This window comes from Tachysurus vachellii, chromosome 11, assembly GCF_030014155.1.
Source record: "Tachysurus vachellii isolate PV-2020 chromosome 11, HZAU_Pvac_v1, whole genome shotgun sequence".
NCBI lineage: Eukaryota > Metazoa > Chordata > Actinopteri > Siluriformes > Bagridae > Tachysurus > Tachysurus vachellii.
The window spans coordinates 7322442-7350425 of record NC_083470.1 but is presented as its reverse complement, the minus strand read 5'-3'; the positions used below and the strand labels follow the sequence as shown (position 1 = coordinate 7350425).

The 27984-nt window shown below is 38.1% G+C and overlaps 1 protein-coding gene across 3 annotated transcripts; it reads left to right on the top strand.

Annotated features, from left to right (window-relative positions):
* The first annotated feature begins 28 nt into the window (after positions 1–28).
* Positions 29–27984, top strand: mgll (monoglyceride lipase). Of its 3 annotated transcripts, none has more exons than XM_060881236.1 (8): positions 29–120; positions 1471–1612; positions 12164–12270; positions 13206–13342; positions 19673–19783; positions 20962–21051; positions 23769–23984; positions 24844–27984. In XM_060881236.1, the coding sequence occupies exons 1-8, from the start codon at positions 84–86 to the stop codon at positions 24958–24960; spliced, it is 957 nt and encodes a 318-aa protein (XP_060737219.1). In that variant the 5' UTR covers positions 29–83; the 3' UTR covers positions 24961–27984. The 3 variants fall into 3 exon arrangements, with proteins under 3 accessions (XP_060737219.1, XP_060737220.1, XP_060737218.1); XM_060881237.1 differs by lacking the exon at positions 29–120 and adding an exon at positions 370–522; XM_060881235.1 differs by lacking the exon at positions 29–120 and having other exon boundaries at positions 1268–1612.

Sequence of the window (27984 nt, the reverse complement as noted above, 5' to 3'; positions counted from 1 at the left end):
TCTGGTTCTGATTTTCTTGTAACTGCACTATAACGTCGTGTGTTTCCGTCTTTATTCAACACTTAGACACAAAGGATTTCCCTATGGCCAATAGCAGCATCAATCAAGAATTCGTCTCAGGTGAGCCAAGTTTTCTTAATATTAAAACTACATGTAATAACCAGCGTGAGAGCAAACTTGGGAGAGAGACTGTCTTTTAAAACGCACATGCATAGTATCACCACGGTCGAGCTGTATAGATTACTACTGACATATAGGTTAAAGTGGGGGGGGGGGGAGCGAGAGAGAGAGAGAGAGAGAGAGAGAGAGAGGTGGGGTGGGGGTATATGTAGTGGTGGTGGTGGTTGTAGTGCTCTATTGGTGTTTCCTCCACCCTCAGCAGACAGCATCTGTAGGGCGCTCCGAGCTCACAGCGCACACACACACACACATACACACACTACAGCTCAGACACAACACCGACTCTCAGTCTCGTCGGAATTTTCTTCTGTTAATTCTTTGAATTCATTCCGATTCATTCAGGTGAGTCAAGTCAAGAGGACCGACTCCTTGTTTTGTTTTGAATTCCTTTGTTTATTCTCATTTATTATTTTTTTTTTTCTATTTCATAGACGATTATCATAGAAACTGTTTTAGATCCGTTGAACTTGAGAGTCTTTATTCCTTTCCTGGTGTCAGAAGATCATTTTAATGATAATTTATCTGGAAGCATAAAACGTTTGGCAAAATCAGTAGAGACACCAAAATCCAGTGTTTTTTCCCCTCTGTTGCCAGCTGGCCACAAATGGGCACTGATTATATTGAGCTGTCGTCTATAAACTGGTGTGTGTTTAAAGTTAAAGCAAAACATCAGTGTTGAATTGCTGATTTCGTTTGTAGTCTGAAATCACAATCAATCCTACTTGGAATGAACACAACACTGCGGCTGTTTGTTAAATCGTGGAGATTTTGCGGTGTAGGATTCATTTGGAGCGTCGATCAGCAGTATTTCCTGCTGAGCTACTCTGTGTCTGTCTGTCTGTCTGTCTGTCTGTCTGTCTTGTTAAACTAATCCAGTGTCAGCGGACAGTCTATTTATACTGCACTGCTATTGAGTTCATGCACTCTGTGAGAATTCCACTGAGCTGCTGGCGTTATAACAGCTGCAGGAAGCTGCTCTATGTGTGAAGCTGGACAATAGACTTTCCATGAGACCTGTGTATGTTTGCGTGTGCGCGCACGCACGCCGGTGTGTTTGTGTAGGTTGGCGATGTTTGTGCGCTTGTGCGTGTGTGAAGGTGACACCGTGACGTCACCTGCTGTATTTAAGTAGACACTTTCGGCTGTTAGCTTGCTGAATAAATGAATGAATGAACGCATGAATACACGTTGATAGCGCGATGAACATTGCGGCGGTGTGCGCGCTGATCGCGGTGTTGTCGTGCTGGTTCGGCGCGGATCTGATCTCACTGCTTGGTGCGTTTGTTGCAGACGCGCTCGGCGCTGCCATGCCGGAAGCGGAGGGATCATGCCGGACTCCGCAGGGTGTCCCCTACAGCGACCTGCCGCACATCATCAACGCTGACGGACTGCACCTGTTCTGCCGATACTGGGAACCAGAAGCACCGCCGAAGTGAGTGACGCACGCGACACTTTACATTGCTGATATTAAACACATCCCTCTTAAACTCCTATTATAAAATCTTGGTACAATAAGAAATGTAGGCTAAATCCCAACCCACAATCAAAGGCTTCTACTGCACTAAGAAGAATAGTGCACAGGGTACAAAACTGTATGTAGTCATCAAGGGTGTCTCCTTTCTACCTTTGTAGGCTATGTATCTTTCACCTGGAAAAGTGAATCATTTAAGGTACACAATTATGCACTACTAATCCAGAAAGGACACCACCTGCACCTTCCCAAACAGAGAAATAAATACTACATACCTTGGCTGTGCCGTCCCAGAATCAGGGAATAGTATAGTTTTAGGCCTTTATTTTTCTGGAGGATGTTCCGCAGTGTTGGTGGTAGTGTAACTCTTATTGGACTTCTCAGGTGTTCGTTGCATAAATACGGAAGGGATATTTGTTTCCTGAAGAAGATTTACTTGTGACTGGCAGGCAAAGAGTAGGGTTTAACACGAAGGGCTTATTAGGGGAACAATGAAATCAAATTGACCTTTTTTCATTCATGCAATCTAACATAGTCTGTGTCTAAAATGGTTGCCTGCACCCTATTCCTAAGGTACATCAGTTAAATTTTAACCTACCTGCAGTGTTGTGCACGAGATATTTTCTACTATATTGCCAGACAAGGCTGCAAAATAGCAAAAATCCCCAAATAATGGAATATTACATAGCTATACTGTATACACTAATGAATAAGGGTTTGATTCTGTCAAAAGGTTTATGTTATAAACAGTACCCCATCCCAACAAACAAAAACAGCACAGGTACATTATACTGTACTTACCCCGCATGAACCTTATAGACAGCTACTCATAGCCCAACATCCCTATTTTTGCTAAATGTATTGACCAACTTTTAGTACTGATGTGGCCAGAAACATGAGGAAGTGTGCTATAGTGCGCTTCATAGCAGAAACTTGAAGCCTATAAGCCTATTGAAAGCTCCTATGTCAGGTTACCTGGTTACACATTCAGGAAATTAATACTGGTGTTCCGTGTGCTGCTGGGTTTTTCACTTGTTATTAGCAGTGTTAATCATCTAGAGTAAAACGTGGTGTGGAATATATTCATGTCACATATATACACACGTTAGATTAAACAGTGCTCTCTACCACCACCATCTAACTGAGGGATTGCCAACTAAATGGAATTTATATATTTTTGTAATATACTTCGTATGTGCAGTAGGCCCAACTTACTATTCACTTAGGGAAGCCAGAGACTAATTAGCAATTTACAGACACACTAAAACAATATTAAAATCAACAAAACTATAATTAACAAAACTAAGCAAAGGCCTACCTTACCAACATAAAGCAATGCCCCAGGCAGAAAAAACCCTCAAAGCACACTGGTATAATTGAGTTTGCTGGTGGAGAACAGCATCTAATAATTAACATTATTTTCATACTCATTCAATCATTCCATGAGTCCTCAAGCACTTTAGATAGCGAGAGCTGTAAACCTGGAAGAGACCACTCCCATCAGAAGAGAAATGTTTCAACTCAAGAATTTTCTTTGACATGTTTCTCTAAGGGACAGACCTTACCTTCATTCCTATTGAAATACTGTATATGCTTGTTTTATTTGTTTTTGAGAGAGAGACAGAAATAGTGTGTGTGTGTGTCAGAGAGAGAGAGAGAGAGAGAGAGAGAGAGACTTGGCTGTTATGTGCCCATGGGAATGTACTATGTTAAATAAGTTAACCACGCTTTACAACAGTGCAGAGCAGAAAAGCATCTCAGAATGCACAACTCTTCAGAGCAAAATGCACTAAAACAGCAGAAGACAATATCATACTCCAGCAACCTTAGGCTACAGTTGGCACAGACTCACTGAAACTGCTGCTGCTGCCATTTGAGTGGATACGTAATTTGATAACTACATGAATGTGCAGGGTTACATGAGTCCCTATTAAGTGGCTAGAAGTTGTGTGACATATAAAAGTAAATATGCTGTAGATTTACGTATCTTAATGTAGAGATACTGTATGCACATCTTGAAATAGCATGTGGTAATATACAGTACTATTATATCCTGCGATGTGCTGTGTTGGTAACTATGTTGTTAAAAGGTGCATTGTTTAACAGCATTTCTAGCCCATATTGTTCCAATAGAGAGAAGAGCTCAAGGTTGATTGTGACTAGTTGGGGTTTTTTTTTCAACCAGATTCAGATGAGTTCATCATTGTTGTTTTACTGTGCTCTGCGAGAACATCCGTGCCAGGACCAATTGGTTATTTGGGATTGCTGTGTGTTGTGATGCTTACTCAGGATTGCCAGATTGAATGGACTGTTTCCAGCTAACGAAAAACCAGTCCAAATCTGTAACATTGCCAAATTATATCCCAAGGGCAGTTTTTCAGGCTCAGTACAATTAAACAAATCCATTCAAATGGAAAAGCACAGCATTGTGCTCATGTGATTCTCCTCTCTAGAGAATCAGCAAAACCTCTAAAAGGAAAATGATTATACATTTTCTGTATAATTGTAATTACACAGCCAATATTTCTTTTTGTTTTATATATTAAGATGTCACATATGGATATGTTTCTGACACATATATAAAAAAAAAAGTCCTGTGATGGTTGTGTAAATTTGCTGTTTGACCCTTTAGTGAACTAAATTTAATACAGGATATGTTCAAAGCCATATGCTTTTTACTCACACACTCACACACACACACACACACACACACACACACACACACACACACTCATCTCAATACTCACTCACACTCATCTCAATACTGACAAACCCACATATATGAGAAATGTGAAAATTCCCCACTGCTGTGTGCGTGTGTGTTTATGAGTGAGTGAGTGTGTGTGTGTGTGTGTGTGTGTGTGTGTGTGTATGTGTGTGCATGTGTGAGATCAAACACTAACACAGTGAATTAGCCCATACACTCCTTGATATAGCACTATTGTAGACTCCTTGATATGAGCACTATTAATAAAAGCACACACTATTCTCTAAATAAGAATAGCACACATACTCCAACTCACAGTGTGTGTTTGAGTCACATGTGGCTGCTTTACTGTTCTTGTAAACTGTTACAGGACTTCCCCTTTTGAGCACATGCACTGACACTTGAGCAACACTTTGAGTTGGAGTGTTTATGTGTGACACTTTTTGCTAGAACTTTATTACTACATTCACATTGTGCTCAAAAGCTGTGTGTGTGTGTGTGTGTGTGTGTGTGTATGTAAGTAAATGTGGTCATAACTCAAGCTTACACTAACCCATTCCTGCTGTTTCCGTGGTAACTATTCAGCCTCCTGTCACTGTAGCACAACCCCAAAGATGTGCTGTAACCCTAGTAACCACCTCACCCCATCTGTGTCAAGTTAATTTAATGACTGTTCCTAATGACCAAAGGTCAGTGTCACCGCAGACCACATGAGGTGAGAGTGTGTGTGTGTGTGTGTGTGTGTGTGTGTGTGTGTGTGTGCATATGCTGTGTGTGCACATGGATATACTGTATGTATCTGCATACACCATGGACCAGAAGTCATAATACAGCTAAGATGTGTTTGTTTTGGTAAAACTTTAGCCTCTCAGTCTCATGTTCAAATAGACTATTTGCCACTTGCATGCCTGCACGACTACAGTCAAGCTAAAGGAGAAGGGATGATTGAACACTGGTTTATTAATCACACAACTTAAAGAATTAGTCATATGTATAACGTGTAGATCAAGGTTTTTATTCTATTATTATTTCTGTATAAATCTCCATCATACAAACATACAGAGATGACTGAATATACTATTACTCTAAAGCAGCAATGAGACCAAAATAAGGAAAAAAAATCTGACAAAAATAAGTATCATAATGATCTTTTTTATGTCTTGAGATGTTTTAATATAAAATAATAACTGTTACTGTTTGGACAGACATGTTGATTGATTTTTCCTCTCATGTCAGTAATAAGTCTATTATTTGGGCATAGCCTGCATACTGATATATCTGACATGGACTAGAGTCTAGCTCAGACATCCACTTATGTTCAATTTGTATAAAGTATGCTTATACAATCTGCTGGTTGCTTATAAAACCAAATACTTCTGCAGACTGCAGTTAAAAATAAGTTTAGGGAATACGTCTTTAATTTATTTATGCTGTTATTATTGAGCCCAGGGCTCTCAAGTTTTGAAGATAGGCAAGAGTGTCATCTCCAACCACAACTGCCCGGTTCCGTAGAGAGAGCGGTGCGGACAGATACATTTTGGGTGCTGCAGCATATTAAATATATGATAAATAGTAAGTTTTTCTGTGTGAGAAATACAATGTGTGGCGGGAGAGTGTGACAAAAGACCGAAATGAGTGACTGTCATGCTCAATGCGTGACACTTGTGAGCCCTGATTGAGCCACACCTTCCACTAAATTAAGGATTTTGTGGTAAAAATCTCTCTCTCTCTCTCTCACTCTCTCTTTCACTCTCTCTCTCTCTCTGCTTGATAAGCTTCTCAGAGTTTTTGCCCCTACAGATATGTTGAAAGGCAAACACACAAAAACACACACAAAAACAGGTCCTTTAATACCTTTAGCCAACACATGAAATATCTTAAACCTAGCATGTGTGTGTGTTTGTGTGTGTATGCATGTGTGTGTTTATTCTTTCATCACAATCAACTCAAATGACTGTATTCAGCAAAAATGTTTTTTATAACAATTATTTTTTCATAAAAAATAAATCAGATTTTAGGTCAGATCAGAAAGGACAGACAGTGATCCTAGAAGTCAGTACAGCCACAGATACAGTATCATGATAAAATATTAATATATGAAAATATAACTGAAAATATAACAATAAATAAATAAATCACATCTAGAGGATTGGGCTAATCTAGATTAACTGCAAACTATTTCACTGTTAACTATTTCACCACAAGCTTCCTGTGTGCATACTTTAGGATTTCTCTTTAAAAGTCCTCTAAAGTGTGCATAAAAACTCAACATACTTACATAGATGCACTTCAATCATAACCGTCATCCCGTATCCATACCACCGTATATTCATATGCTGAATTATTTTTTGTCTATTTATTTTTCACACTTTGTTTCATTGCTACTCTGAAGAGCTATTTCCAGTTATTTTGAAGGCTCTGAAGAGCTATTTCCAGTTATATTTATCTTATTCTGCATTTTTGACCCTATTCAAAATGTATTACATTTTCTCTAAAACAGACAATATATATGTGTATGGTTGTGTATGTGACAAATAAAATTTGACAGAAGCTTGAGAAAAAAGATAAAAAGCTTGAGAGAGCGACAAGAGATTGTTTTTTAAAAAATGGTATAACCCGCTGCAGGGGTGTGTGTTTGAAAGTGGATCATGAGTACAAGGTCACTGCTGCTAGAGGTCAGAGGTGCCTCTTTCCAGGAGAGAAGGCTGTGTGTGTGTTTGTGTGTTTGTTTGTGTGTGTGTGTGTGTGTGTGTGTGTGCGCGTGTGTGCGCGTGCGTGCGCGTGTGTGTGTGCATGTGTGTGCGTGTGTGTGCGTGTGTGTGTGCGTGTATGTGTATGTGTCCATTCTGGGTTCCTGCTCTGCCTGCTATTAGTGCTGGAAATGAACTTATGTGTGCTTTGTGTATAATGAACCAGAAGATGAAACAGAATCAAGTCATTTTTCATCCCCACAGTGATGTGTTGTGTTTTTTTAATATTCATGTATAAAATAACATAAATCATAAAGTCAACTGCAATTGTCAGCACATTTTAAGAGGAAAACAAATCGAATAAAAACGCACTTAAAACAACATTAACTCTCAGTTTAACAAGCTCCTTACCTTTGCCCTTGTTTTTAGATGAAAACCTGTATTTCTTTTTTTTTCCTTGAATAATATGTTCTTCCTACCCAAAAATATTTATATTACAACAAACTGTCATCCTTTTCTGTTCATTAGTCTCAGTCTCCAGGAACTCCAAAGCACTTTCAGCACAAAAAGAACAGATGGTTCTTGACATCATATAAAACATCATTAAAATGCAAATAAAAGCATGATAAAACAAAACAAAACAAAAAAAAAAACAGATAGATGTCAGATAGACAGATAGAAGTCTGGAACTGTCGAAAGATTTTAACAGCTTTGAGTTTCCATTTTTATTAATGTCTTGATGGCACTGGGATGTTCAAAACAACTATTTGGGTCAATGACACTGGATACATCTAACTGAAAATGCAAAACCTCAAATACACACACACACACACACACTCACACACACAAACACACACACAGCCTTCTCTCCTGGAAAGAGGCACCTCTGACCTCTAGCAGCAGTGACCTTCTACTCATGATCCACTTTCAAACACACACCCCTGCAGCAGGTTATACCATTTTTTAAAAACAAACATTTATGTATGATGTATGATTTGTAAATTCCAGTTCCTCATGAAGAGGATATGAAATTAGGAACAATTTGGATTGCCCCAGCACAACCCCCACCCCCACTCCCACACCCCACACCCCCACCCTCACAAGTGCTCTGACACCAGATCCTAATCTTATTAAGTGTAAATGTAAAAAAAATTGTGTCCACTCATGATGATGTCACATGAGGCCAGAGAGTTCAAAATTTAACAGGCATGGGAAACGCTGTTAGACTGATCCACAGCACTAATGATTGACAGCTTGTTCGATAGATAAGCAGGGCGATGAACTCGTGAACCAACACAAAAACGAGGAACTTAGGCTCAGAAATACTTTGCATGTGGATATTAGTCCTTATCATTAACATGCATGGATAATAATTATACAGCAACTTTGAATATGGGAGAAGATGTAGCCTTACATAAATACACACATAACTGTGATATTTTTGTGCTCTGTGGTGATGAAGGAATCTTTTTAATCTACTTTTTAATTGCCTTGAGAACATCTAAAAACAAGTGGAGTGAATGAGAGAGAGAGAGAGAGAGAGAGAGAGAGATGGAATGTTAATCCAACTTCATTAGCTCTGAACTCTGTCCTACTTTCCCTCATTATCTTGTTTTTTTCATCCTTCTCTTCGTCCCTCTCCCTCTCTTCCTCTCTCCTCCATCCGTAAACCTAATGAAGAGGGCCTTTGTGAGAAGATGCTATTCTCAGACCGCAGCCGTTTTTAAGTGTGAATAGTTTCTACTCAACTAGAGAGATGATTCGCTGTGGCGACCCCTGAAGGGAAAAGCCGAAAGAAGAAGAAGAAGAAGTTTCTACTCAACTGTAGTGTGTGTGGGTGTGTGTGTGTGTGTGTGTGTATGTGTGTGTGCAGTATCCCCTTAAGGGATGTAGATTGCCATCTGCAATACTTAATATGCCCTTTATGTCTAAAACGTGCAATGCTGTAAACACCCATACACACACACATACGCGCACACACACACACACACACACACACACACACACACACACACACACAGACACACACACACACACACACATGCAAGACAGCCAGAAAACATGGAAGCAAGCAATAAGTTTCCAAACTGCGAAAATTCGCACAGCACAGCATGCACACTGGTGTTTGCTTTAACCAAAGAAATGAGTTCCTACCTCATTTTCCAACAGTACAGTCATTGCCAATTCCCATCCCTTCCCTTCTATTGTACGACGGTTAAACAATCTGGGAGGATAAAGTGCTTATACACAGCGCAACGTCTTTTCAAATGTTTTTCCTGCTTTTTTCATGTCATGTCTTAATAAGACAGGACTCTGATATCAATGCTCATTTAACGCAAAACATAAAACAGGTGCAAGTGGTCATGTGACATGGTCCAGGGAGGTGCAGTGGCTGATGGGAATTACAGTCATACAGTGGATTCACCATGTGCACTGGTATCTCTATATTATCACTATTATAGTATTAGATTATTATATGCTTAGACAAATCCTTTAGCCCAGTATAAATAAATGTATTACCCATGTTTAGAATATTTCTTGTCAAAAAAGCAAAGTTACAGATTTAGCCGACTGGCATGAAGATCCTAAAATAAAAAATAAATAAAATTATATCTTGCTCTGGGAGGCATTTTAAAATAACATTTTTAAAATAAACTAGTTTTCCACATAATAATAATAAAAAATCTCACCCACATCCTCCTACTAGGAGATTCATTATATGGCTCTATTGCAAATCAGCTATCCATAAAAACTATATGTTTATTATAGATCTACAATCTGTCAATATTACATTCTGCCCACATTAAACACAGAATGCCCAGAAATCACCTAGTATCACCTAGACTCTAATATATATGTGAGAATAACACTGTGAGTGTGTGTAGTTTAGTATGTGTGTGTAGTTTAGTAGGTCAAAATAGGATTAGAATGCCTGAGTTTCTTTCTGCAAAAGGGTGAAAACCATGAAACAGAGTGGGCAACGAGGACAGAGGGTGCTCTGTTTATGTTTGTGTGTGTGTTTGTGTGTCTGTGTGTGTCTTCTCATTCCTCTGAGAAGATAGACCAAAGCTATATCCAAAAGAAGCCAGTCCCAGCTTTCTGAGAAGTAAAGAGAGAGTGGGCACAGAACAGAAAGAAAAACAAATTGTGTGTGTCTGTCTGTCTACGTGCGGGAGCGAGAGAGAAAGAGAGAGAGAGAGAGAGAGAGAGAGAGTGAGAGAGTGAGTGAAAATGTGTGTGAGTGCCAGATCTGATACAGAACAGACGGCTGGACAAACACCCATGTTTGGTAGAGAATTTCTTTGTCAGGATGCCATTAGACATCAGAACTGAAGATCGTGAGGACTGAGATGACCCGGTTAATTAGTCTGCATGAGAGTAAATGTTAGTAAATATTAGAAAATGTTTTTCTCTCCACGAACTTTAGATTCTGAGTTAATGTGCCATAACTAAACTCTGGTAGTGCACTGGCCCCAACTTTTGTTTGTGAGTGCATTAAGATGTTACTCAGTCAGACTTGATGTGTGTGTGTGTGTGTGTGTGTGTGTATGTGTGTGCACGTTATGCACTATTTTCATGTACACTATTTTGCCTGTAGGTGGTGGGCATCATGAGGCTGACATAAACAATTCATAAACAGAAGGCAGATATAGTATACTTGGGTTAGGGTTAGGGTTAGGGTTAGCCCTAACCCTAACCCTAACCCTAACACTAGTCTTGAATCATCTATACTGTACATTGTGACTGGAACATGACATATGTAATTCATAATATCTGTGTTTAATGCCATAGAGTTTAATGCCATGACATCTTCCATCACCTGCTCATCTTTGCCAAGTTTGCTCTAGGTAACATGTGTTTACAATACTTATAGCTGAGTGATAAATTAAAGGTATATCCCTGGTTGGCTGTGACATCTATTTATCTTGCTGCCCTGGTTTAAGTTCACTTGTTCCCTTAGATGGAAGTCTTTCTGCAAATAAATACAGTCCAATGCTGAAACATTTCTATCCTGACACTAGTGGTATCTTTCAGGATGACCCCACTCCCATCTACTCACTGAATGGACTGATGAGACTAAATCTAATGAATGACAAATTTAACCAAGATAGCATTGAATTATTTCTTTAATTGGACCAAACCTTACCTACTATCCTGGTAATATCATGTTGTTAACAGTCAAAATGTTTAAAACCTTGCTAGATACGTAGGACACATTGGATGCCACCTTTTGAACGACTGTAACTGCTGTAGCAAAACTGACTGCTGTAACAAATCAGCCCAAACACTGGGATACAGTCTAAATGCATGCAATGATTCTTCACTGCAATTGAAATGGAAATTTCATTTCTTTGAACCTTTTCCCACATTATACATATAAATACTAAATCAGGGGTGGCCAACCAGTCAGAGACCAAGAGACCATTTTTTACTATGTTACCACAAAGAGCCACATCATACACATGGGCACACATGAACATCACCCTTTTTTTCCCCTGCCATTTTGAGAGCGAACTTGACACAAATTGTTTACTCAAATGATCTTGCTCTTACTGGGAAACGCTGAGGTATTTTCATCCCACTCACATGCGCGTTTGACGAAAATACTGTATTGAACTCAAGCGACGCGAACACGAACATTAAAAAGACACAAATACAAACTTCGATATGAACGTAAGAGCCGCATGAAACCGGGCAAAGAGCCGCATGCGGCTCGCGAGGCCAGGCCTGTACTAAATGGTGAGGGTGAAGGTTAACGTGCTTCCTCTGAGATATATGAAGACAGTCAAACGCACATTTTCCAACTGTTGCTCATGCTGCAGCACAGGCAACTAACCATTAACCAACCAATTATGTTGACTCCTGGTCACTGATGGCTGTGGAGTTACCAGTATTCACACTAATGCTATTTTAACAATTGTGTGAACATTATTCTTTTGTGCCATGTGGAAGCATGGCATAAACAGAAGTATAAACTGTTGTATATGTGTTGTGAATGGTGTGAGAGTTTCCAAATGCTATTACACATTTTGTACAAGATTATATCAGTCTTATTCACTTCACAACTGAAGAGTTCCCTGTGACTAAAGAAAAAATGTTTGTGTTTGTTTTTAGGGCACTGGTGTTTGTGGCACATGGGGCTGGAGAGCACTGCAGTGGGTACGCCGACGTCGCTCAAACACTGACCCAACACTCCCTGTTTGTGTTCTCTCATGACCACGGTGAGTGACAGCCTAACCAGCCCGAAATGATCCAGGGCACACATTTATAGAACAGGAACAGCTGGCTTAATCCAAATGTTTCCATAGTGTTCGGTTATGGAAGTTAAGCTCTATTATGAAGTGTGCATCACTTGAACAGGCGGAGTATTGAAGAAAAAAGCAAATCACACAGCTGTATTTGATTGATTATACACTGTTCTGCACTTGACGTGCCTGTCATGACTCATGCTTTGAGATATGCTGCCAATGCACACACACACACACACACACACACACACAGGCTCATATGCACACACTCACAAATACAAATTCCCAGCTATACAAAAACGAATCAATGTGAAGTGTCAGAAGATTAGAAAGACAAAGGGGGAAAGGACAATAAAACAGAGAGGACAAGGGAGAAAACAAGAGTGTGTAGAGAAGATGAAAGATGAAAAGGGAAAGAGGGGGTGAAGCATATCGAGGGAAAATATCAAGTGTACGTGCCCAGAATATTTTTTAAATGTCACTTGATGTTGGAGTGCCATGGTAACTAATGATTCATACAACAAAACCATGTTCCAAGATAGAGGTGTGTGTGTGTGTGTGTGTGTGTGAGAGAGAGAGAGAGAGAGAGAGAGAGAGAGAGAACTGGAACACTGTGTGTCAGGTCTCGCCATGTGTAGACACCTCAATTGAAAATCATAGGAGGCTCCATTAGACGAGCAATTTTCCTCTCAGTGGGTTTCACTTCACCCTCTCTTACACTTCCACCCTCTTTTCATTTCTCCCTTTTGTTCATTTCAGCGTCTGTTCCTTTGCTTATTCTCAGTTATATTATTAACGTGTGGGTGTGTGTCACAGACGACAGATTATATTTTTTTTATCCTCTTAATTTCAATTAATTCCCATAATACATTTCTGATTAACATTCTCTCTCTCTAATGTTCTTGCAGTGGGACATGGGCAGAGTGAAGGAGAGAGGATGAATATTAAAAACTTTCAGATCTACATCAGAGACTGTCTGCAGCACATCGACCTGATAAGAACGCGTTACCCCAGCCTGCCTGTCTTCATCCTCGGCCACTCGATGGTAAGATACAAATTCCACATCCAGCCACCTGCATCCAATTTTGTCAATACGCCTTGATTATGTCCTTGATCATGCTTTTACTCTGGCTACACGCTTTCCTTTTTTGTCCTTTTAAGGGCAAGTACGAAAAGCTATTTTTTTCAAATCGGTAAAACGATTAACGTCATTATTTATAATTATTATTATTTGGAACAGAATGTATTTTTAAGGCCACAATGTGGTGTAGTAATCAGATACAATTGCCACCTCAAAGCTCCAAGAACCAGGTGGTTTGCTCTTGATTTGGGTATCATCTGGGTTCTCCAGTATCCTTCTACTTCAGAAAAAAGCATTAGTTGGATTAAGTACTCTAAATTTCCCAGAGGCAGGAAAGTGTGTGTAGACACCGGAGCCTTTCGTGACCCTGACCAGCATAAAGAGCTTACTGTCAATGAATGAACAAATATATTACTCGCTTTAATATTCAGTATGTCTAACATGGTTCTATTTACATCCCAATGGGGCAGCAAAGTCTAATCATTCAGCTAAAATATGCTTGATTAAGCAATATTATGTAATAAGCTATATATTATGCTTGTAAATAATCGATAGAAAGTGCTCAGCATGTGAAGCATCTACATACACAAGTCTTCAGAAAGCAAAGCAGGCCTAGAAGAAAAAAACGCAAAAAAAAAAAAATGAGCTCAGCACACAAAGCCTATAAAGAATAATGGGATTTATTTATTAGTTGACTCTCTCCAGAGTGTGTCAAAACCTAATCCGATTACTACAGCAAATGCATGTTTTGATATCTTTATCTCTCAAAATATTATAGCACTGATTAATTGAGGGCACCTTGAGTGTAAGTAAATTATCTGTGTATCCCTTTGTGTTTTGCAAAGTAGCTTATGTGTGTATATATATGTCTGCAGTCATTAGCTTCTTGTTTTGTTTCAGAGCTCATTTTACCCTGACATATTGTGTTTATGAATATGGCTTGGGCTCTGTATCAGCTTGTGTTTTAGCTAGAAAAGCCTCAGACTTTGATTATCACTCTGCCTCAAATTATCATGACAAACGTACACCTAAAGGAAAAGGGTGTTAAAATGTTTGTGGTTACATTTGCTAGTATGCTGTGCATACACACATTGTATATAATTCCTTTAATAGAAATCCTTGTATGCCTAAATGGTTTGAAAAGTGTGGCCTATGACTGCAGGCTGAAAACCCTTGTTGAGGCGAGAGAGCAGAGGAAAATGTTCAGGCCGAACTGAGCTGACAAGAAGTCTATAGTAAAAACTGGCGCACACTCACAGTTTTTGGGTTTTTTATTTATTTTTTTTTTTTTTGCACCATTCTCTCTAGACATGGTTTTATGTGAAATTTCAGCAGTTCAAGCCCAACAAGCCCATCTGGCACCAACATCCTTGCCACTCACAGAGATCACACTTTTTCCCTGGTCTGATTTTGATGTGAACATTAACTAAGCTCTTGTCTTGAATCCGCATGATTTTATACACAATGGATCTGCCATATGTTGATTTGATAACAACATAAATGAGCAGGTGTACTGGTGTTCCTATTAAAGTGGACGGTTAATGTATACTTTATACAGTTCAAATGTTCGACTGCTCTAACAAGAACTGCTTTATTTTATCTGATGATAAAGCAAACAGATTTAATTTCACTGTAAATAATTAATTAACTAATAACTCGGTAGTCGACACAGACCTCTGGACCCTTCATTACCTCTGAATCTATTTGCCAGTGATCTTTGGGATAAAAAGCACATGTTTAATCAGAATGGGACAGCATGTGAAGTCCCAAAAAGTCACCAAAGTGTCCAAATTGCCGTCCACCTCCTTTGTGATTGGCCAGTAGAGGCGTGTGTATGTACTTGGGGGATGGAGGCGTAAGCCATTCACTTCTCTGACAGCGTGTCTCAAACCCTCATCTCAACCGTAGTTATTAGAGAAAGTGTTTTCTGTGGCAGATTATCTATTCAATTTCACTATTCACTGCATTTCCTATAGTGAGATGGAAGCCTCACTATAATAAAAATAAAAATAAAACCGACTAGTTCTATTAAGCAGGTAGTGATGACAGACGCCACGTCGTTTCATTTTTGCGTTCTGTTCTCCATCACTCCTTAAACTGTTTAATAAGTTGGAAATCAGAGCTCTTTTCTCTTTCAAGCTAATGCAGTAAAATTGTTTATTCAAAATTCAGAGGCTTACATATTAAGTTGCCAGAGAAAAGAAGAGTTCTGCATGAATCAAGCTCCAAGAAAACATCAAAAGCCAGAAATCATTTTTTCACATAAATGTTTTTCATTAGATTATGCAGCTGTCTTCCACAGATGAGGCCGCATCAGATGCAGGCGACATCCTCATCTCAGATTGTATTTCAATGTATGCATTCACATATTACCCCATGCTAGTTAGTACCCATCCTCCCTTTCCTGATAGACATCTAAAGTTCTCCTAACTCTTCTAATAGACTATGAAAGCTTTACTGGCAAACATTTCAGGCTTCTTTAAGCTCTCTGATAAAGTGTAACCAACCACCTCAGCTGAGTGAGGTACTTATGATGGGCTATACTATTTCAGGAGATCAGCAAGATATACTGAACCATTTAGAGGAACGTAATGTCAATGCAGCGCTTAAGAGGCAGCCTGGGTAAATGGAATAAAACTTTGGTTATGTCCTCTGGCTGTTTATTTCTGGTAAGGTTGTGAGCTATTGCATTCGAAACTAACTAAAAGACATCAGGGCAGCCAGCCAGCAGCATACTGCTGTAGTCCAAAGTAAATGTTAAAAAGAAAGCATGTGCTAGTTTATTTTTATTTTGGAGTGATTTTAATATTCCATTTCAGAGATGTTACCTGATAGACCAGCCTCAATAGATGAAGCAAAGGTTCTTAGCTTTTGTTGTGGCTGTAGTCAACATGTGATAGAATATGTATCCTACACAGTACATACTACCAAAACTCTAGAATAAATGAGTTAACTTTCCACACACACACACACAAAAAGACCTAGACTGGCTGGGTGTTCCACTTTCTCCGCATGCCAGCGGCACTTCGTCAGAGAGCCACTTCAATGTTTTCATTCCATTAAACCCTGTGTTTTCCCATCTGTCCCACTGAGTAGAATATATATTTTTCCTCGAATTAGAATTTGTCTGTGTGACATCTAAGAATGTCTAAATATTTTAGAACATCTGTGAGTAATTACTCATGGCATCAGTGCATCTCTGGAATAAAACCCAGCTGGCCTAATGAGTCATGTCTTTTATAACTTATATTCATCTATCCATCCATCCATTTTCTGTACACAGAGTCACAGGGAAATAGGAACTTATCCCAGGGGATAAGTGAACGCACACTCACACAGCCATTCACACACTTTGGATAATTTAGAGATGCCAGTCTGCTTACAATGCATGACTTTGGACTTGAAGACAAAACCGTAGTACCCAGAGGAAACCCCAGGATAGAATCTAACCCCCAACCCTGGAGGTGCAGGTCAAACATGTTAACCAGTAATCAACGTGATAAGTTATTTGTTCAACATTGGTTCTTTGAACTATTGGTTCTATTATTTACTGTCTAGTGTCACCCAAATGAGGATGGGTTCCCTTCTGAGTCTGGTTCCTCTCAAGGTTTCTTCCTCATATCATCTCAGAGAGTTTTTCCTTGCCGCCATCACATCGGCTTGCTTATTAGGGATAGATAAACAGTATAGTATTTTAAATTTTAAATTAATATTATTAATCTAAATTAAATTAATTAATATAATTTTAAACTGTAAATGTATGTATTCATTTAGTTATTTTTTGTTCTTATTTTTATTCTTATTTTTATTATATTTCTTTCTTTTTTCTCTTCTGTTTCTATACTTATGTAAAGCTGCTTTGAGACAATGTGAATTGTTAACAACAAACAACAAAAAAGGGAAGTAGTTTTCTTGTATGTGTCGGTAATTTTGTTAAAGATAATGATCTTGTTCAAGCTGAATGCTATCAACATTATTGTTATTGTACTGGGCTGTTATTGTACTTGGTTGTTTTAAGCCTTCTTCATCTATTGAGTGTCCAATCTGTTTTGTGTTTCAAAAATAAAAGGGTTGGAAAGCAAGTTAGAAACACCTGCTTCGATGAGTTGAGTCGAAAAGATGTTTGTACACCTTTTAGGTTTTGGGTGGATGTGATAGCCAAAAGCTGATGTCATGTTTGAGCTGAAGCCTGTCGAGGTTGTCAGAAAGGAAGGGTGGTCGATGCTTTAGTGTTTTAATAATAGAACTTTTTGGGAACACCTCTTTTCTCTGTGGCTCATAAGGCATACAACTAACTAACTAACTAAACTGCATGAGCATGTACATGCTCACAAACAACATGAGCACGTACACTGCATCCAAACCTGGTCATTTTTCTTACCAGCTGATGATGTTTCTGTATAATATGTTGGATTGAGTTTGAGAGGAAATCCTTGAATTCCAGCATGATTTTTTTTACACACGTCACACATGCATTGAGCATATTTAAAATAGGATAAATAAAATAATATATAAGAGTTTATATGATATAAGGTATATTATTGTAAACATGCACAACAGAAATGATAGTTTATTGTTAGTTCATTATGAAGAAAAAAATTCTTTAGTATTTTATTAGTTTAACTTGTTTAATTCTGCTATTTTTTAAATTCCTATTCGTTTATTTGTTTAGTAACAAATGTATTATTTATTTAAAGAAACAACTTTGCTGTTACTCTGAGTTTTACAAAGCTGACACTGGAGACTCCTTCCATAAATTTTAAATAAACTTCTCCATGCAGAAAACTTCATTATATCAATAATTTTGTTTTTCAGCGTGAAATATAAACACTTTTAGAATATGTGTTAAAATAGTAACTCGGTGGTTTAGATGATGGACTACTGATATACCACAACTATAAGTAAATGTAAGGTTCTTTGGAGAAAGCCATATGCTGTAAGTCTGTTTTGTTTATTTAAATATTTTTAATCTGTATTTTTTTGCCCTACAATGATATTTTGAGTTTTTACTATAACAAATTTGAACTAACAGACTAATATAACAATATAATTTGAAGATTTGGAAATTCAACAGTTCTGTGGTATAATTTAATATTTATCATAGATCATATGGCATAGATTCTAAAACCTTCCCCCATTTCCCATTTTTCCTCCACATCTCGTTCACAACACAGTGCACAGATATAACAGCACACCCTCTTCATTGTGTCATTGCACAGCTCACCAGATTCACATTTCAGCATCGAAACCACAGTATTTTACATCGCCTCATTTATTAGCTTGTTTTTCATCCTTTTTTTAGTATGGTCCGTTGTATCGCTTGTTCCCTGTAGCTTCTATATTTTCTTTAGATTTTCTCTTTCTCACTTTTCTCTTTTTTCCCATCTCATATAATGCTAAATTGTTATAGTCTTACATAAGCTTTAATTCTTCAGCACATTATGGGGCCATGAAGACAATGCATCTATTTATTCCTAATAGCTGTGTGTGTGTGTGTGTGTGTGTGTGTGTGTGTGTGTGTGTGTGTGTGTGTGTGTGTGTGCGTGTGCATGTGTGTGTGTGTAATAGAAGCAGAAAGAATCTGCTCTGTTCCTGTCTCTGCAGTAAACTTGTTAAACATGACTTAAGTAATTGTAAAGCTCTTACAGTTAATAGTGAGATTGTTAAACTCATATGTTTGCATCCTTGGCTATGTTCGGATGCTAGCACATGCTAAACAATTTTGCTCATTTTGCGTGTTTATCTGCTCCTCTAATCCACCTTGGGATCTCAGAGGAACTGCCTGGACAAACAATGATCTTCCTTTCCATCACACGCCCTCTAATGTCCCATAATTTGATAACATGAAAGAGAATGTTGTGCACATCGACGTGTACATGTGGTAGAAATATTACAGGTTACATGTTAAATGAAATTATCATTTTAAAGACAGTAATGTGTGTAATGTGTGCATTTGTGCAGATGTTTTAAGACTTAGAATCTAAGTAGTGCTTTGGTGCTGGGAACCTCTTTTGAGTCTGAAACTCGCTTCATGAATATTCAAAGCTCTAATAAAGAACTACTGAACAACACTGAGAGAACAAAATGGCCGCCCAGTGGCACAGTGACTAGTAGTGATTCCTACTCCCTCAGTGAATTTTTCTCACTTTAATGATACCTGTTATTTTTAATTTCCACTATGTTTTTGTTTTATCTCGCTAAGACAGCAGGAGCACTAGGCCCAGTACAGCAAGAGAAGAGCATTAACTTGTTTTCTTTTCAAGCACCCTGACGAGTGTATCTGTTTTTCTCCAGGGTGGCGCCATCTCTATTTTGACTGTGTGTGAGAGGCCACAGGATTTTGCCGGTGTGGTTCTGATTGCACCCATGATTCAGATGAACCCAGAATCTGCCACACCCTTCAAGGTGAAAGTTCATCCTTACACACAAAACACACAGTTTTCTTTCTATATCAGTGTTACTGTGGGCTTGCAGTGCTGTATTTCTGTAGAAAAAATGCCAGTGTTTTTTTAATGTATATACTTATTTTATTAAGGGGGGGGATGAGAAGAGTATGCTTGAGGGGTGAGGAGAGTGTGGTATGGTGTGGGGAGGGGAGGGGAATGAGGAGAGTACGGTTGAGGGGAGAGGGGAGTGTGGAATGGGGGGTGAGTAGAGTGTGGTGTGGTATGGTGTGGGGAGGGGAGAGGAATGAGGAGAGTACGGTTGAGGGGTGAGTAGGGTGTGGTATGGTGGGGGAGGGGAGGGGAATGAGAAGAGTATGGTTGAGGGGTGAGGAGGGTGTGGTATGGGGGGGGTAAGTAGAGTGAGGTGTTGTGGGAAATGAGGAACAGGTTTCAGTGGTTAGTAAGTTAGCAACACTGACTGCAGAAACCTGGTTAAATATTTAAACACACAGGTCATGTTTCAGTCTCTGTATTATTCATCACGGTCATTTGGGGTTTGGTTTGTATATTTGTGCATTTCGGTAGTTGTCTGACATTTTTAAATAAACTAACCAATCTTGTAAGATGCCATTCTCCTTTTTTTTAGAAAAAGGTTACGGCTTTTAGGCACAACTTCATTTGTATAAAATGAAGCCATATCTTCACATCTTCAAGCCATATTTCAAAATGGGTCAATATTAATTGCAAATAGATGTGATACACACAAATTGAACCTCATTTACAAGGCCTGCTGTGACAATCAGTGCTATTGTTGTGTGTGCTCTGAATTTACACACTGAAATCACTTGCCGATATGTCCAAATGAAAATTAGTCTCATGAGGATCATTATTATACAAATAAACTATAGCATTTTTTCCTCATTTTTTTTGCCTCATGATTTTTGTCATTGTTAATAATGTCGTTATTTTTGTTGTCTATTTTACATAACCTATCACTGTAAAAATATTTTTATATAAATACAATTTACTATTGATTCTAAATGTCACAGCTCAAGTTCATTTTGGCAGAGAGACAAAATTAAGGCTCCTTTATGATCTGGATACTGTTTTGGATCTTTCTTGTTCTAGATGTTCTTGAATGGGGTTTTTTCTACCCTTTCATCTGATCAAGGCTAATTTCTTTCTGGTTGTATGCAGGTTTTTCTTGCTAAAGTCCTGAACCATATGGCTCCCGGCCTCTCTATCGGCTCCATCGATCCCAAGTTGGTCTCCCGGGACCCAAAACAGGTAGTGAACTCAGAATGTGTGTGAACGGTCATCTGTTTAAGTGATGTAGTTTTATAATAGTGAATGTAGTGATGTAGTTTTCTATTAAAAGCATTTATGGAGTTGAAGAGTTTAACAGTATTTATACACTATGGTTTTGACAAGTTTCACTGAAATAAATTTGCGATTTATTGCTGTAGTTTTGCAAAGTCTTTAGGATATGAGTAATTCTAAACGTTTTATATTTTTTATTTATGTAGTTAATTACAAAACCAGCCCTTCTTTACAATATTCTTAAAAGCCTTAGACTGTTCTTTTTTTATATTTCATTGTTATTATAACCTTGAGGTGAATTATATAATTATCTTTTATATAATTGCTCTTTAGTTTTCAATAGTAGTTATACTAGTTTTAGTCATCTAGTATTAGTATTTGAAAGGTAAATTAGGGTTAAGCTCTGCAAGTATGATCACATAAACTTGTTTTTCATCATGGAGCACCTGTCATCAGCCAGGACTGTGGGAATCAGATCATCTGACTTGAGCTATAGGGAAGCTTTCACCACAGCAAAGCCAGCTCCAGGCTCTTTCAGCCACAGACAATTAGAGGAAGCTGAAGGTCACTCGTGTATCGACCACTGACAGCCTCTTTGATATAACAACCTCGACTTATGTTTGTAGGGAACAAGAAATCCAGCAACACTAAACGTGTCATTTGTCTTGACACAGTCAGCTGCATTTATTTAATATTTCTGCAGACATGAAATTGGTTTTAACTGAGTAAAAGCTTTGGAAACCATGCCAAGATGTAGTGCCAAGTGAATGCATATAGGCTGGAGGTTGTCTAGGTGATGATCTGGGAAGTATGCCAAAGCACTCTTTATTCTTGTGTGTAGTATTGCATGGTTTGATTAGTGCTATGGATGTATTTGTGACTGTACAGAACATTATGATAAACAGTGAAATAGATAGAGTGGCAGTATTGTAGCTTTGAGTGAGCGTTCCTATTAGCTACTTTGGATGTTTGCCGATTTCCAAGTAATACATTATTTGTATTTTTTCCCTAAAGTTCTTTAAAAGTCTGCTACCTTGTCTGTTAGCTCATTAATGTCTCTATTCATTTTGGCTATCAAAGCAGAAATAACCGGTTGAGGTGCCCAGCTTAAAATTGCAGTTTTCTATTCAACACCACTTAACTATTTAAAGCTCACAACAAAGCGTATAAAGTATACAATAGGGTGGGTCTGAAGTCTTTGTTCAGGTTGTCAGGTTCAGTTTGTCAGGTTTACCAGTAAATACTAAACTCCAATAAGAATAACAAAGGGAGTTCAGACAGGATCAAAGAGTAAGCAGTACTCAAATAGCTCCTACAACACTAGAAAAGCAGGGACTTCCTGCTCAGAAAAAGAAAGCATATATAATGCCAATTTTTAAGAATTCGGGATGTTCGGTAGGATTTCACAGTCAGCAAATCGGTCCACAGGGACATGTAATGATTGTATAACATATATACGTGAGAAACATTAAAAAGGAAAACATATATAATATCCCTAATCCAGATATTTTAAGAGCGAGTGAAAGAGCAGGTTCATGGCAAGTTTAATGAGATATTACTGAAAGGTTCTTGACAAAGCAATCACAGCACACAAGACACACTATCCAACATTCATCTCAGTTCTATACGGCCACAAAACCCCTCCCAGGAAGCAGTGACAGAAAGACGTCCTCCAGCAATCACAAATGCTGACATCATATACATGAAGGAGAAGAATATAAAGGCTTATTGGGCAAGAAGGTTCTAGCTGAAGGCCCCAACGATGGCAGCTTAGCATTGCTGTATTTTGTATAATTCCCTAAGTATATATTCTATACTTTTTGATTCATTCTGACAGCCCTGTCATGGTTTGTGTTTGACATAATACTAACAAGCAGAACTAAATTTGACATATTTGACACAAATTGCAATACCTCTGTTATCTGAATGTCTAGCCATTTTTCCTACCTGTAGGAAATATTTTACATATGGTTTTCTCGAACTGAAATGTGTTTCTCTTCACAAGCAGAGGTTTAGTGGTTTAAAATATGGTTATCCCCAAAAGCAAAAAGGAGAAAATTGCTTTTAAAACATTCCATTCCCACGCTGCTGGACCATCGCAGACAATTTGACAGCCAGTATCTGTTTTCAAACATAAGTGATTAGGGTTATGTCTGTTTTGCTATGGCACATAATAGCGAAATACAACGATCAACATGTGGCATTTCGTGTGTGAGAAAATCACTTAAATAGTGAAGTCTTAGACATCTTTAGGCAGACTAGCATTAACAGCATAAGATTTAGCAGCATTTGTTAAACTTTCTCCTCTGTCAACTTGATCTTTGTGTCAGGCAGCCAAGACAAAGTCTATTTTTAAAAGAAAAAGAAAAAAACAGTTCCACATTATTTCAGTAAAATATTTTATGGCTTCCTGAAGTTGATGTGTCAAATTAAAGTATTCAATAGATTTAAGGACCCTAATTTGGGCCAAACCTAATTTTCTGCAATTAGGCATGTTTTCCCAAAACACCACGCATATGTTTTGATTTATTTTTGGGAGCGAGCTACAAAGGTTCACATTTACAAAAATCTGACGGTGGTTATATTGAGTGCCATTTGTTGAACGTGTGATCATAGAATTATTCTAAAAATGGTGAGGTTATTGCTACAATTGGTCTGAACACAGTTCCCTTCATGTGCTGCAGGTACAGGCATACGAATCAGATGAGCTGGTTTATCATGGAGGTCTGCGCGTATCATTTGGGATGCAGCTGATGGCTGCTTCAAGCCGCATCGCAACAGAGCTTCCCAACATCTCCTGGCCTTTCCTGCTTCTGCACGGAACTGCTGACAAGCTCTGTGATATCAGGGGATCTCATCTCATGCACAACCAAGCTAAGAGCACTGACAAAAAAATTAAGGTATGCAGTACACAGTCCCACAGATATACACTTAAGCTCAGAGTTTGAATTCCAGGCAAACCAACCAACCTAAACAAAGCATGGCAACAGAGCATGGCAGCTGTGAGGGAACACCCTCAAGTCCTGATCAGTCATATAGATTAAACCCACGCACAATGCTTATGCATACACACAAGTGGCAAACACACCACCACAAACAGAACATTCAATTGGCTTTTTATTTATGATATGGCAATACGTCGAACCCGTACTATCTGAGTCTCGTTTGCTCTTGACTGATTACTGTTTAAATGACTTCAGACTGTTCCATTGCCATGTATTTGGGGGGAATTGAGGTGGCGATGACTGTTCTCTAACATTGTGTCAACAAGCTGAATGCTGAATGATGCTGAATGCTCTCTAAACATTCAAAAACATACAGTACGGTATATCAACGCATTGTTTTATTTATTAATAAAATGTTGTACATCTAGGGGTCTCACAGCACGACTTACTTTTAAGTCATTTTGCAAACTATGTATATTTTTCAAAATGATTGACTATTTTATGTAAATTCATGGCATCTAATGACAATTAAGTCCAGTTCACTGCAGTCACATCACATTATGCATGCAGCGCATTTGTTTCTGGGACATACTTTAAACATACATTGCTTATAAGCATGTAGATAATCTATGTGGTATAATAGATTATACCATGTGGATAATCTATGAGGTAGTCTATATGGTTGTCTATCCAGTCTTACAATTGTTTGCATTTTTAACACCAGTATGAAAAAAACAACAACAATCTTTGTCACAGTCTCATTTTTTTGTGTGTGCATCTGTGTCTGTGCGTGTGTGCGTGTGCTGCATATCAGGTATATGACGGAGCCTACCATGCCCTGCACCATGAGTTGCCTGAGACAGCGGAGTCCGTCCTTCAGGAAGTGATCACCTGGATTATCGAGCGTCTTCCTGCCCCATCTGGGCCTTAAATGTCTGTCTTCCCATTAACCTCTTTTACTAGACCCTACATTTCTGACTATTTTCACCTCTCTCCTCTCTGTTTACACTACTACTCCTGTTGGGGTGTATCCAAATTCAACTATGTTCATTATTAACAATCTAGGAGAGGTCAGGGGTCACCACTCTTTCACCTTTGGCAACAAGGTCTAAGCTTTGATGTAAAGTCTAGAGTGTCAGGCTTGTCTTTTTATCTCACTCCACACTTTTGTCACCACGGGGTGCGATTCACATGTTACTGTGTCACTCATTGGGAGCCCCATAATGAACACATCTGCCCCCAACACCCAGTCTTTCTTCTATGTGTTGCCACGGTAACAAAGCAGGTGCCCTTTGTCCTCCTTCTTTTCTTTGATGTTAGGTCCTCAGTCTGGGTTGAGCTGCTGTGCTGCGACTCTGCTGCCCCCGCTGGAAAACAGCGGCACTGTGGACTTCAATCATCCCAGTTACCATGGCAACACTATAAAATACTAGCAGGGAAAAATGAACCAATTATAAAACAGGGTGTCATGGTAACCAAGTGAGAGAGGACAGGGGATAGAGAGTGATAGATCTGTTTGTGGAGCGATGTTAACTGGATGTTCAGTGAGAGGAATGAATCAGTGAGAGGAATTTCAGAGCATGGCAGCTGTGAGGGAACACCCTCAAGTCCTGATCAGTCATATAGATTAAACCCACGCACAATGCTTATGCATACACACAAGTGGCAAACACACCACCACAAACAGAACATTCAATTGGCTTTTTATTTATGATATGGCAATACGTCGAACCCGTACTATCTGAGTCTTGTTTGCTCTTGACTGATTACTGTTTAAATGACTTCAGACTGTTCCATTGCCATGTATTTGGGGGGAATTGAGGTGGCGATGACTGTTCTCTAACATTGTGTCAACAAGCTGAATGCTGAATGATTGTTGGCAGTTGATGCCTCCTCACAGAACCAGAAAACATCATATCCCTAACTTGCATTGTTACTGATCTGCAGCTTTGTCTATCAATTACTGTTAATCCAGAAATCTACATATTATTGCAATAGTTTTATGTTTTTAGTGACCTAAATGTGAGTTGGCAATCAGCCTGAAAAAAAAAAAAGATTTTTAGAAAGAGAAAATGTGATTTTATGATCCACTAATCTCAGTACTTTCTGAGCACTTATGCTGACAAAAGGGATGTTGGTTACACTTTCTTCTAATATTTTAGAGGATATTTTATGGTTTAATAAGGGACAGATTTTCTGTTAAACTCATAACTTGTCTATTAACATTGATTTGAAGACCCTGTTATTGACAGAAATGTCTTATGGGATATGTGGACACATTTACAATATATTATTAGTTGTTTTTTTTTAATATTTGCACAATAATGTATATACATTTGCATTTACACTATTTTCCTAAGCACTGAAGTACTTGTATATCTTCTTTGTTCAAGAAGAAACCTTTTAATTATATTATAATATTGTTTAAAAGGAATGTAGTAAAGGATGTACAAAATTAGTTTAATTGTTCTGGTTCCAAAAGAAGCTGTTGTAGCTTAATTTTCAGATTACTTGAGTTTATTTAGGCGTATACATATTATATTTGAGCAGTTTGGATGATATTGAAGAAAGGCTGTTTTTTTCCTATTGCCAAAAAACAAGAAATAATAGCTACAATTTTCTAAATGCATAACAGTACCAGAAATAACAAATATCTATTTCTCACATTTCTATATTTAAAAAGAAAGAGACAGACAGTACATTTATGAGCTCCCAAGGCTTTATAATCTCTGAAATTCTAAAATCTGTAAAAAAAAAATAATAATAATAATAATAATAATAATAATAATAATAATAATAATAAATAAATAAAAATAAATCCTAATTGTTTCTTTTACCAGGTCAGCTATCTTACCATGCTGGCTGAGCTGTATTGCTTTGAGCCTTGTTTTATATTAGTTGGATATTCTAGTCCCTTTTTTTGGCAAATAACACAGGTGCTGATCATCTGATGCACAGGTACATCTAGTATATGCAAAATTGATCAGAATACTTTTCATTTGAATTTTATCTATAGCACTCAGCTAAGATTCAGTGGTCAATAACAGAACGTTCTTCCCCATGCAGAGCCTCATGCTCTGCACTTTGTACATTAATCTGGTCTCAGGGAGCGTCTTTTAGTGCAGCTAATTTCACCCAATTAATAAAACATAGTGAAATGTTCAGCATTGATTGGTATACCATCCAATTTAAAAATGGGTCAATAAAATCCATTAATGATTAACGGGCTATAATAATAATAATAATAATAATAATAGTAATAATAATTTCTATATAAGCATTACTATCTCGAGCGATGTCTTTTTGTAGAAATATGAATAGTCAATGCGATGATGCTTTAGAACTCATGACTGTTTCTGTAAACATTCACGAAGATTTGTGGACATGCTTGAACAACATAGTAGCAGAAGGCACCCTAACAGATCCAGAAAAAGAAACCATCTCATTACTATGAGCTGCCATGTCAGATTACATTACAACAGCCTTGTCCTTGCATGCATCTGTAATAATAATACACCACGTAAAATGCAGAATACTCTCATTCTTGAAGTCTGATACAGAAATGTACAACTTTGTGTTTGCAGTAATTCAGAAACAACGCTAACAGTAGCTAGTAATCACTGGATTTGCTCTGTCACAGTAAAGCTCACAGGCAGCATGGCTTTCAAATCTCCATCTACCAGTGATCACCAGCTATCGGTGGTTTATGATTGGTCTTTTAAAATCCAGCTGGGCAGCACTGTAGGTAGTACTACTGCACCTTTTAATATGATTTCCAGCCTTTGTGCAAGTCTGGTGTGAGAAGGTTTATAGACTACTGTTTGTATATGCATGTAAAATAAACTTTTTAATTTCTACTAATGATTGTAATATAATTCAAAGAACAATATTGTGATTGAATTGTTTCATTTTGACATTATGGCCAGTAGATAAATAAATGAAGACTGTTACAAGA

What these genes read in the sequence shown, in the direction of transcription:
- mgll (XM_060881235.1), top strand. Translation starts at nt 1,380, where the DNA reads ATGAACATTGCGGCGGTGTGCGCGCTGATCGCGGTGTTGTCGTGCTGG. An exon ending in GAACCAGAAGCACCGCCGAA is followed by an intron (nt 1,613 to 12,163) that starts GTGAGTGACGCA and finishes GTTTGTTTTTAG; the next exon opens with GGCACTGGTGTTTGTGGCAC. An exon ending in AATCTGCCACACCCTTCAAG is followed by an intron (nt 19,784 to 20,961) that starts GTGAAAGTTCAT and finishes GGTTGTATGCAG; the next exon opens with GTTTTTCTTGCTAAAGTCCT.